At 30.5% G+C, this 12,806-nt stretch overlaps 1 protein-coding gene and 2 long non-coding RNA genes across 3 annotated transcripts in view; all 3 read right to left on the reverse strand.

Moving 5' to 3' along the window:
• On the reverse strand, positions 421–1,206 carry LOC110264129. Its single transcript, XR_002349860.1, has 4 exons — positions 1,166–1,206; positions 908–1,003; positions 693–779; positions 421–522 (listed from the first exon to the last, which is right to left on the reverse strand). It is a non-coding gene; the product is annotated as an uncharacterized LOC110264129 (long non-coding RNA).
• Positions 1,441–1,659, reverse strand: LOC110264130. The gene is made up of 2 exons (XR_002349861.1): positions 1,627–1,659; positions 1,441–1,539 (listed from the first exon to the last, which is right to left on the reverse strand). It is a non-coding gene; the product is annotated as an uncharacterized LOC110264130 (long non-coding RNA).
• Positions 8,321–12,806, reverse strand: part of LOC107604925 (nucleoside-triphosphatase-like) — a 9,687-nt gene continuing 5,201 nt past the window's right edge. Inside the window, exons 5-9 of the mRNA XM_016306642.2 lie at positions 12,533–12,738; positions 12,205–12,296; positions 10,370–10,587; positions 9,896–10,085; positions 8,321–8,650 (exon numbers count right to left, since the gene is read on the reverse strand). Coding sequence (XP_016162128.1) covers positions 8,508–8,650; positions 9,896–10,085; positions 10,370–10,587; positions 12,205–12,296; positions 12,533–12,738 — 849 coding nt within the window. The 3' untranslated portion in view covers positions 8,321–8,507. The remainder of the gene's footprint in view (positions 8,651–9,895; positions 10,086–10,369; positions 10,588–12,204; positions 12,297–12,532; positions 12,739–12,806) is intronic.

The raw sequence follows: 12,806 nt of genomic DNA on the forward strand, positions 1-12,806 counted from the left end.
AACTCCAAAAATTTGAGGTGCCACGAGCTCCTTTGTGGCGGTTTTTCACAACCCCCACAATTTCATTCAGTGGTGGTTTTCTATACCTTTTGTGGGGGTTCTGTGCTTGCGTTTTGTGGCAATTCTTGGTTAATCATTGTGGCGGTTTAGAACCCCCATAAAAAATTTTTAATTTAAAAAAAATACATTAATGTGGGTTTCAACCTCCACAAACATGTCAATACTAGTCTGAAACAATTAATCTAGATACTAGAATTACATTATTATACTACTAATCAATTATTAGTCTGAAACAATATTAGTATGCAGCAAACTAACATTCTGCAGACCTCATTAGTTAATAAAATTATGCCTTTGAATCATCACATACAATTAAAAGATGTGAAAAAGAAGCAATAGGCAGACCTGTAGATTCATAGGACCTTTTAACATCTCACGACATTGGATGCTACAAGATTCAGGTCGATTTAGCATATTCTCAAACACCTCTATCTCTGGAAGATGAACTTGAAGATCCAAGATCTATTGAAACCATGAATTTCTTAATATGATATAAAGCTCAAAGTTAACATCATATTACTTTTCCTTGACTTATTAAGTTACCTTCCATCTTTTTTTTTTCTTTTTTTTTTTTTGGATGGGCCATAGAACGATAAACAAATTTAACAAAACCAGAGTAAGGTTTTTATTACCTCTGATTTTAACTTGTAAAGAATGTTAAACTCTAAGACAGTAGGATGTCTCGCAGAGATACACTTTCTAACACTGTTCAGCCATGTCTGTCAAGCCTCAAACAAACAAAAATAATATTAGTGTCTAAACAAACTTATCAGTAAAGTAATGAACAGAGATTAAACATGGGAAAATAAAAGTAATATGTGTCAAACTATCTGGTGGCAATGCCTACCTTAATCAAAGAAATCCTCCCTTATAATTTTCTACTCTCTTTCATGTAGATGGGCAAGCCACAAGCTCTGGAGTATAAAAGTTCCAACTTAGACATCTGGAATGAATAATATTAATCAAACTGAATGGAGTGGAAAGAAAAATTAATGTCATAATATGTTATTACAACTAGCAAAAACATGAGCTTTAAAGAGATACATTTATTGTCAATATGAAGTAATGAAGGCATATGAATAGTCTAGATTCTAGGACAAAGTACCTTTGAACACCTCGATAAAGCAGTATCAATATCCTGAACTAATAACCTCGCTTCTTCAGTGTATTCCTGCAAGAACAAAAGTTTTTATTGTACAAATCCAATTTACAGAAAGTTACAATAAACACCAAAAACACTATAGAGCTTCTCAGCCAAAAGATAGCATACAGCTTATTCAAGTGAAAAGGCACCTTCAATTTATGATAATTAGGCTCATTGCAAGGTGGAGGATTAAATCTCAATAACTCATCAATGAATTCTAAATGAACTTTCTTTACAGTTGAGTCTTGATACCAAAACTCAATTTTTGTTATGCAATCTCTTATCCCTTCTGCCCACTTCTGAGCTTCAATCAAGGTCTTCACCATATCTCGAACCTATATCCCAAAATAAAGCTGGACTTAGTTGTGTACAATGCATAATAATTTTGAAGTAATACATCATCAACAACAACGAGAACTCACAGAGTCCATCTCAGAACCAGCCCAAAGAAACTGCTTACCTTTCCTTAATGTAGTAACAAATGCATTGCTCAGAAATAGATTCTGAAGAATCGTACTAGATTGCAGAAGCCATTCTGTAGCAAGTTGATTTAAATTAACGGAGATACCTTTCACCTACATGCATTCGAGATCTCAGATTTAAAACAAGAAATATTATTTATGAATAACAAGACAAACATCATGTTGTCTAACTTTATTTAAGAAATGCAAAACTTTGTTGACAATCAACTAGGTGGTCGTTGTTAGGGAGGATAACAACATACCACTTTCAAGAGAACAGCTAAGTCAAAGGTATGGAAGTATAAAGACAGCATATCTTTTGATTACAGAAACATAACCAAATCTTACTCTTGCAAACTGGATTATAATTTAACAAGATTGAAAAAAAACTAAAAAAACTAAATATATAACCTTTTTGGTCAAAGCACCCTGAGAAGAAGATTGCCTTCTAACACTTCTACATTCAGCCTTGTCATCGGAATTAAATTCTTCCATGGAAAAGGCCAAGTCAAACAATTCTACAAGTGAATGACGGTAGAGAAGATACAGCTTCACAGTCTTACACTCACAAAGGTGTTCCGAGTGCTGCACAATAAAAACCGAATTTAGCCAATTGAAATGTCACCATCAGTGAGTTAACAAGGTGAAAGAATGGCTTCTCCAAAAAATACTTTTAGATTTTTCATCTAAGAGTACGAGCTAAGCTTTAGTATAAGTGTAATGCATGATTATTCCCCGCAGCCAGCAACCTGCAGAGCTGCCATAACTACCCCACCTACTATAACTAAATTAGCATGTTGATTACTATCAGATCTATGTGGCCAATGAGTCATGGCTATCTTGGTATTCCACCTCTGTGCTAGGTTTTGTTTTACCTTGTAAATTACAAATAAATTGATTTTTCAATGACTGGGACCCTTTTCAAAATATTGTCCATCTATCTTTACTTATCTTACATCTCTAGTTCCTGTAAAGCAAATAAATCATGTACCTACAACTACCATGTGCTTATAAATGTGAATAATTAGGTTCTACTAGATAATAGAATCAGATAAAGCTGGTTAATTCTTTTTGACAACTTTCAACATACAAGTGAAAGGATGGAAAAAGCAATAGAAGTTGAAGAGTAGAAGAAGTAATAACACAGTGAAATTCAAGAACCCCAAGGCATACCTTCTCAAATGCACTGGCTTAATTACCAGGAACACTGTACCAGCACTTTGGCTCTCCCCTAGAACAAAATTGAAATTAGGACCAGATTCGTAAGGAAAAAGTACATGATTTTCGGTAGAAACGTTTAAAAATGTCAAGGAATTACAACAATAGTAACAAAATGTTAAGGAATTGCTGCAATACTAACCAGATGTGTAGACTTCTAGGCATAAAGCCATACCAGTACTGTAGAATATATTACCCTCTTCTATGTATATATTATTCCCAGAAAGAAAGGGAAAAAAATAAAGTGTATGATAACTTTTCTATCAAAGAACTATTATATATAGAGATGCTTTTCAATTTATTGAGATTACAAGTCACAGACAATGAACATAAATATGTCAAGTCCGACAATCTTCTAGAGTTAACTTTATTAAGTTCTGAAACCAACCATTTGAAGGTGGATTGCTCCATATCTTGTGAATCTTGATTGAAAAAAACTTTAAGATTTCCAAGTTTGGAATTTCTACCTGTAGGAAAGAACCACACACAAACCTTGTTACTCTATTTGGAATCATAGGTCTTAAAATGATAAATACATATTATTTTAAGTTGGAAGAAAGCCATACATTTTCATTAAAGAGAGAAAATAAAGTTGTGGCATTTTGTCCATCCGTTGCTGGGACAATTTCCCTTCTAAAAAACAAGGTATTTTGGAAAGATTTGTTGAATGAACCTTGCCACCGCATAAGAATATTCACAAGTACAATGAAATCTCAACCATCTCCATAACAGCAACCAACTTTCACAACTCACAAGAAAATGAATTTCTTCTCTAAAAATCCCTAATAGAACTCGGTCATAAATCGCTGCAAGCCATCAAAATGTGTAAAACCCTCAATATAAAGAAATAAACGAGAAAGGAATAAGAGGCATAACCTGCTAACATAGAAGACAGAGACATGACGATGGCAGAGGAGAGACAGAGATCAGCCACAAAATGCAAACACACAAATTCTATTTATCATTTGAGGTATTTTCGGAATCAATTAGCAGGCATGCCATCATATCATAGAGAACAATCTAATCAATAATCACACTTACTAAAACAACTGAATGAAAAATAGAAAACACAAAGATTGAAGAATAGAAAATCACTAAAGTTTGAAAGAAAAATAAGAAGAAATAAAAGATCAATTCGAAGGGAATCGAAGATAACACATTTTCTAGTAGGCGAATCAGATCAGAGAACAAAGAAATCAAAAATAGAGAACAAAAAAAAACTTGAAAACAAATCTGATTTGAGAGAAAGAGCGTTTTTATTTACCTCTTTGAAAGAGCCTGAACTTCTTCCACTGTGAACTAGCCTCAATGCAAACAACAAAAAGCGATAATTAGAAAAAGAATTCGAAAAGAGAGAGAGAGAGAGAGAGAGAGAGAGTGTAGTGGATGAATGTGTGAACCTGGCCTTTATTCATAATTCCAGCGGGCGACGGCGATTCATCTAAGAGTACGAGCTAAGCTTTAGTATAAGTGTAATGCATGATTATTCCCCGCAGCCAGCAACCTGCAGAGCTGCCATAACTACCCCACCTACTATAACTAAATTAGCATGTTGATTACTATCAGATCTATGTGGCCAATGAGTCATGGCTATCTTGGTATTCCACCTCTGTGCTAGGTTTTGTTTTACCTTGTAAATTACAAATAAATTGATTTTTCAATGACTGGAACCTTTTCAAAATATTGTCCATCTATCTTTGCTTATCTTACATCTCTAGTTCTTGTAAAGCAAATAAATCATGTACCTACGGCTACCATGTGCTTATAAATGTGAATAATTAGGTTCTACTAGATAATAGAATCAGATAAAGCTGGTTAATTCTTTTTGACAACTTTCAACATACAAGTGAAAGGATGGAAAAAGCAATAGAAGTTGAAGAGTAGAAGAAGTAATAACACAGTGAAATTCAAGAACCCCAAGGCATACCTTCTCAAATGCACTGGCTTAATTACCAGGAACACTGTACCAGCACTTTGGCTCTCCCCTAGAACAAAATTGAAATTAGGACCAGATTCGTAAGGAAAAAGTACATGATTTTCGGTAGAAACGTTTAAAAATGTCAAGGAATTACAGCAATAGTAACGAAATGTTAAGGAATTGCTGCAATACTAACCAGATGTGTAGACTTCTAGGCATAAAGCCATACCAGTACTGTAGAATATATTACCCTCTTCTATGTATATATTATTCCCAGAAAGAAAGGGAAAAAAATAAAGTGTATGATAACTTTTCTATCAAAGAACTATTATATATAGAGATGCTTTTCAATTTATTGAGATTACAAGTCACAGACAATGAACATAAATATGTCAAGTCCGACAATCTTCTAGAGTTAACTTTATTAAGTTCTGAAACCAACCATTTGAAGGTGGATTGCTCCATATCTTGTGAATCTTGATTGAAAAAAACTTTAAGATTTCCAAGTTTGGAATTTCTACCTGTAGGAAAGAACCACACACAAACCTTGTTACTCTATTTGGAATCATAGGTCTTAAAATGATAAATACATATTATTTTAAGTTGGAAGAAAGCCATACATTTTCATTAAAGAGAGAAAATAAAGTTGTGGCATTTTGTCCATCCGTTGCTGGGACAATTTCCCTTCTAAAAAACAAGGTATTTTGGAAAGATTTGTTGAATGAACCTTGCCACCGCATAAGAATATTCACAAGTACAATGAAATCTCAACCATCTCCATAACAGCAACCAACTTTCACAACTCACAAGAAAATGAATTTCTTCTCTAAAAATCCCTAATAGAACTCGGTCATAAATCGCTGCAAGCCATCAAAATGTGTAAAACCCTCAATATAAAGAAATAAACGAGAAAGGAATAAGAGGCATAACCTGCTAACATAGAAGACAGAGACATGACGATGGCAGAGGAGAGACAGAGATCAGCCACAAAATGCAAACACACAAATTCTATTTATCATTTGAGGCATTTCTGGAATCAATTAACAGGCATGCCATCATATCATAGAGAATAATCTAATCAATAATGACACTTATTAAAACAACTGAATGAAAAATAGAAAACACAAAGATTGAAGAATAGAAAATCACTAAAGTTTGAAAGAAAAATAAGAAGAAATAAAAGATCAATTCGAAGGGAATCGAAGATAACACATTTTCTAGTAGGCGAATCAGATCAGAGAACAAAGAAATCAAAAATAGAGAACAAAAAAAAACTTGAAAACAAATCTGATTTGAGAGAAAGAGCGTTTTTATTTACCTCTTTGAAAGAGCCTGAACTTCTTCCACTGTGAACTAGCCTCAATGCAAACAACAAAAAGCGATAATTAGAAAAAGAATTCGAAAAGAGAGAGAGAGAGAGAGAGAGAGAGAGTGTAGTGGATGAATGTGTGAACCTGGCCTCCATTCATAACTCCAGCGGGCGACGGTTGACGGAGGAAACTTGGCGGCAAGCCAGCAACGGCGGCAAGGAGATGAATGGCGGTGGCAATGGAATCGTGATTCTAGGGTTTCAGACTCTCCCTTGTTCTCTCTCTCGAATAACTCTTTCCATTTTTTTATTTTTGATATGGGCTTGGTAAATATTTGTTTGGGTTGGATTTTTTATAATTAATTGGGTTGAAAAGTGAAAACAAACCGTGGGAGTTTTTGTTAACTCTTTAAAATTGTTACAAATAAAATATATTGTGGAGGTTTTAATAACTCTCACTAAAAAACTTCCACAAACAAATAAAAATTTTGTAGTGTGATTAGTCATTCTTCCTTGCCTGAATTATTCTGGGGAGAAGTCTTAAAGACCGTAGTGTACATCTTTATTAGGGTGCCAAGCAAAATAGTTAATTAACAAAAACCCCATATGAAATTTGGACTGGGAAAAGGCCCAGTATAAAGCATTTGCATATTTTAATTTTCTAATTTTTTTGTGGACAATACATATATTAATTATAATTACAAATTATGCTATTTCAAATTAAATGACTTATATAATGGTGATCTCATTTATTGTTATAAATGTTAAATGGAATAAGTCATAATTACTTTTGATTTGGAATTAAATAATAATAAAATCAGATATTATCTTTTGTTTCTTAGATAATTATCTTTCGGATTTTAGATATATTATCTTTTGGACTTTAAATACTATTTTATTTGGGTTTTAGGGTTTAATAGGTGCCATACTCAAATATAAATAGTGCCTTCAGGGTTTCGGTCCCCAATATACTAAAGCCGCCTTTGTCGCTCTTTCCCCATCAAAAGAGTTATAATTCAGCCCTAGGGATACAGAAGGCTTTGGTTGAGGAAGATTGAAAGAACCAGATCTAATCTTCCATCAATTTCTGACTTTTATGAGTAAAGGTACGCTTTCACATTATGATATATTTTTTGGTGATTCAATATGGATGATCTGGATTATTAAAATAATGTATTCCAACAATAAATTAAGGAATAGATTTGAGAATACTTGCCTTAATACGTATTAGTAAGAAGCTTGAATAAAAAAAAATTTGAAATCTAAAACATCAAACAAAAATTAAATCAAAATTATGAAGGAATAAAAAATTTTGAGAGAGGAAGAAAAAATACCTAACTGGACGAAGTTAATTTTGGAGCTGAAGAATGAGATGAGGTCTTGAAACTGGAGAATAAACTGAGATTTTGAATATGAAGAATGAGTAGTGTGATCTTAAATTGAGATTTTAAATATGAAAAATGAGCAGTGTGATTTCAAACTGAAAGTAGTGTGATCCCAAAATTGACGGAGTTAAGTGAAAAAGAGAAATAGTAGAGTAAATTAAAATAAATAACCGTTAAATAAAAGTCTCTTCTAAAATATTTTAAATTATGAGATAGCTTTTAAGATCCTTGAAAGACTTCAGATTTAGATGAAAATATGAGGTATTTACATATTTGCGACAACGATAAGGATTGACCTCTTAATAACTATAATATATAATAAGCATGAAATATAAAGAGTTAAGAATTTAGAAGATAGATGTACACGATGATATATACTGGCTCAATTGAAATGCCTACATCTAGTCTTCATTAAGAAAACTCGAGAATTTTGCTATTAAAATAAAAAAAATATTAGATAAACAAGTTATTTTTGTAATTAAACTTAAATAAGTATTTTCTTTTTCTTTTTTTACGTGTTTTCTCCTACTTCTTCAATTGATTTTTATTGTGGCAATGAACTATTAAAACAACTTGATTACTAAAATGATTTGGTTATATAGTATCCTCGTAAAATAAGTATACATCCGAAATAAATAAAAAATTCTAGACTTGTTTTAAAATAGAATATTTATTTCATAATCTTTACCAAAATTATGAGCTAACACATACACACAACAATACATTATAGCAAACTTGTTTTTTTATATGAAAAAGTCTAGGGCCAGCAATTTTTTTAAATTCTGTCCAACATGTAGCTAGCAAAGAAAAATGAGCCATTTGATGAAATCTCACACCAATCTCACACCATTAAAATTATTATTAATTAATGGCTATTTGATGGCTATAAATTATAAGAGTTACTGGTCCTAACACTTCTCCTTTTATATAGAAGTTCATGACTTTTATTTAATACAGAAAGCATAGGCGTCAATGTGTCATCACATCCCTACTTCCTAGTTACCGTAAAAGTTTAAATGAAATACATTAATCGCTCAAATTTAGGTAATGAAGATATGGCTTCTATGGCACTGCCTAGTGGCCAGGTCGCATCTACTGAAGCATCTTCATATTCAATTTGCTTTGCAACTGTAATCTCTTGCCATGGATGTATTCCTGCCAAGAAATGAAATTATCAACAAATACTGGAAGATAAAATATATAATGTTTCGCACAATGGTAAATTATAGTAATATTTGCTTATGCTAAACATTTAAGTAATGTTAGAAAACCAATACTATAATAGCCAATTTCAACAATACAATAGTGTGTTATTAAATAAGTTTATTATGAAGTTCACTAAAGATGAGTTTTTGTTGAGTTTGAATTTTAGATTTTTTATTTTTTTTGAGTTTCGCATGTTTTTATTTTTAAAAGTTTTAGATGTTTTTTGTGTTGAGTATTAGCTGTAATATTAATTGTGTAATGTTAGTTGTATAATATTAGCTCTCAAAATTTTCTCCAGACATTATTAAATAGAATAAATGGTTAAATTTGTCTTTAAAGAATCACTCGTTTTTTAAATTGGTTTTCGAAAAATTTCTTTTAATTAAATTCATCTTTCAAAGATTTTTAGTTAATCACATTAGTCCTTTTGTCATTTTCTTTATTGACGACGTCAAAATTTGTTGATGTAGTATATTAAGTGATACTACAACACAACACCTAAGAATTCTAATTGACTGTTAATATATAAGTTTATGAAATTAGATCAAATTAAAACCTAATTGAAGAGGGACCTTGAGGCATTAAAATTTTTTTATTTGATCTAATTTCATAAATTTATCATGTTAACTGCTAATTAGAACTACCGTATGTATATATTGTGGTGTTACTTAATGTTTCATATCAGCAAACATATAATTAGCAACAAAAGTAGCATAAAACTAAGGAATAATATGACTAATTAACTTAAAAAAATTTTAATGATAAATTTAATTAAAAAAATTTTAAAAATTAATTTAAAAAATAAATAATCTTTTAAAAATTAATTTTATCATTTATTCTTATTAAATAAGAGAGACCTTCATAACACTCAGAAATTAAATTTTATGGTGCCTATAATTTAATTCTTAATTTTTGTCTAATTTATTTTTTATGATAATCTTTAAATATTTTAATTTTTATTATTTTTATATTTTTAAAATTAAATATTAACTTTTTTAGTAAGTTAGACACTATTTTTTAAGTACTATAACAATTACCTAAAAATATTTTGAGATTCTAATATAAAGCATTAATGATATAAATGGAGTAATCGAATTCGGTCAGAGTTATTAGTTGCTTGTCGGTTTTCTAGCTTAGTTACACAGAATCTAGTAACCATATTAATTAACAACCAAAATAATATATATAACTCACCAAATCCCTCAACGAGCAATGTATATTGGTAGGTGAGATCCATGCAGACATAGGGAAGTTTGGCAATGGTCGTAATAGGATAAATAGATGCAGCATCTTCATATTTTGTATTACATGCTCTCTTAGCTGCAACTTTGTAATCCACCGGAATAACTTTCGAATTGGATTTATTCGGATCAACTATACCCGTCTACAAAAATGATAATGTAATGTTTGCATATGATAATCAACAATAAATGAGATATTTATGTAGATGAGAGTATTTAGACAATTGAGGGAGAAATGAAGACCGATAAACTAATAGAATTGAAGTTTTATCCAACATAAGAAGATGACATTAGTTTTTATTTTTATTTTGCTGAGAAAATATTTGCATTGGTCTCCAATAAACTTCAAATAGATCGAACACTTTGATTTTTAATAAATTTTTATTACTATAAAAAATACNNNCAAAGCGATTTTTTTTTTACCTACCTCTGATGCCGTATAAAAGAAAGACGTAGCAACATAGAGATTTTTTTGTCCATTGCCACCTCCACCATTCCATATTCCACCAAAAGTGCAATCTTTATTATATGGACATGCTGCTTCTAATTTGAGGGCCTCACGAACTATATGCCTACATTTTTCAAAGCTGGACCCTGAACTTGGTGCATATGCCCTATACTCATTTTCTGAGTATGTGTATGTCCCTTCAAAATAATAATTTGTTGCATATCATTACACTAAACAAATAATAATAATAATAATAATAATAATAATAATAATAATAATAATAATAATAATAATAAGGGTTTTCTAATTTTACAACCAAAATGTGTCACATTCTACTTTCTCATTGTAATTGGAATCAAATATTTCCTTCCAAAATTAAAGAATTCTCCTCTACTCCTTACTAATTTTACAACCAAAATGTGCCATATGTCATTCTCTCATTGTAATTGAAATTAAATCTTTTCTTTTAAAATTAAGGAAATTTCTTCTCTTCGTTATACTAATTTTACAACCAAAATGTGCCATATGTATGTCACTCCCTCATTGCAATTGAAATCAAATCTTTCCCTCCAAAATTAAAGATGTCTCCTCTCTTCTTTTCTCTATCTCTCTCATTTCTTCAACCACTCTATCTATTTTATATATCAATATCAATATCAATGACTAATTACTAATTTGACAATTAAAATGTGCAACATGACATTCTTTAATTGCATTAAAATTAAAATTGAAATATTAAAATTGAAATTGAAATATACCTATATAATGTATCATATATTACTATCTAATTTAATAATCAAATATGTCACATGACACTCTCTTATTAAAATTGAAAGAAAATATTTTTCTCCAAAATTAATAAACTCCCTCCTAAATTCTCTCATCCACCTCTCTCCATTTTTCTATTTCTCTCTACCATTTTCACTCTATATATAATTTATATTTTATATTAGTAATTTGACAAATCAAAATATGTCATCCGATATTTTTTTATTACAATTAAAATAAAAAAAATTTTCTTTCAAAATTAACAAACTCTCACTCTCACTCTCATTCTTCATCTTTATCTTTCTCTCTCTTTTCTCTCATTCTCTATTTTTTCTATTTTTTTATTTTATAGAAAACAAAATTAACAACATAATATAATTCAAATAAAAAATTAGACTTTTTCATATAAAAATAATAACTAAAAATTTTGTTATTTGATTTTTTATCTACATAGACCTTGATTTTTTTAGTCAGAGACTTTTGTCAACCTACGATTTTTTTTTATAAAAGTAGTTTAATTCTATAAATCTTATGTGCCATGCATAATCTATACAGTGAGAACAAAATGGATCGTAATTTTAAAAAATTTATATTCCCATAATATTATTACGGATAAAAATACTAGTTTCTACTATTTGAAAGTAGTAGCTAGAATAATACAAATTTTGCTAAGGCTAGACACTGAACAAAAAATTTTGCTAAGACAAGACAGATTTTTTCAAACAATACATTATTTGTTTTAGGTCACATTTTAAAATTATATTCATAGATAAAAAAAAAAAAAAACTGTGATCTTTGATATAATTACTGCTTTTGAACAAATGTCATAGTTTTCACTTTTCAGCCGTAGTCAACACCAATATGACCATAGCTCAATAGTCACGATTTTTTAAACAAAGATTACGGTTCTTCTTTTCTTACAAAATAAAAAATCTAATCATTGATCAAGGACCACGGCTTATAACCATTTCCTTAGCTTGGTTATAGGTTAGAGTAAAAGTGCACATGATAAGCTAGAAAGTTGTATATATACAATAATATATTACCATCAAAGCCCGCTAAAACGCAAGGGTTAGCAGAATTATGAGTGATATTCAGAATCTCTGCACGAGCAGCATCACTACCATAGCGCAAGTAGCTGAAATTAAAGAAATATTTTTAAACCAATAAATGCATTAGCCACAATATTACAAACTAAAAAAATCTTATATTTGAAAATATTTTTCTCAATATACAAAGAGAGATTTTCATTTTCTCTTAATCAATTTGAATTAGTCATGTGGTTAACTCACTCGTTGGTTTAAATAAATGTCACATACAGTAATATATTGGTAGTCTTTCACCTGCCGAGCCAAAAATAAGAAGAAAACATGCCTGTGAACATAGAGGTTATATTCGGTTTCTTTAAGAATGACATTTTTAATGTATGGGTCCTGTCCATCTGGTGGTAATGGTGCATTTTGAGCTGCGTCCTTTGAAACAGCATATGCCATTTGAATTGATGCACCTCCAAGATCAACCACTCCCACCGTTCTTGAATACTCGTTTCCCAAGTTTTCCAATAGATAGTTAAGTGTCACCTATACATACATCAAAAGTTAGATTCAAATCTTATCTTTTATTGATAAATTTAAAATATAGAATTTAA

Source organism: Arachis ipaensis, chromosome B06 (genome assembly GCF_000816755.2).
Source record: "Arachis ipaensis cultivar K30076 chromosome B06, Araip1.1, whole genome shotgun sequence".
In the NCBI taxonomy this organism is placed as follows: Eukaryota; Viridiplantae; Streptophyta; class Magnoliopsida; order Fabales; family Fabaceae; genus Arachis; species Arachis ipaensis.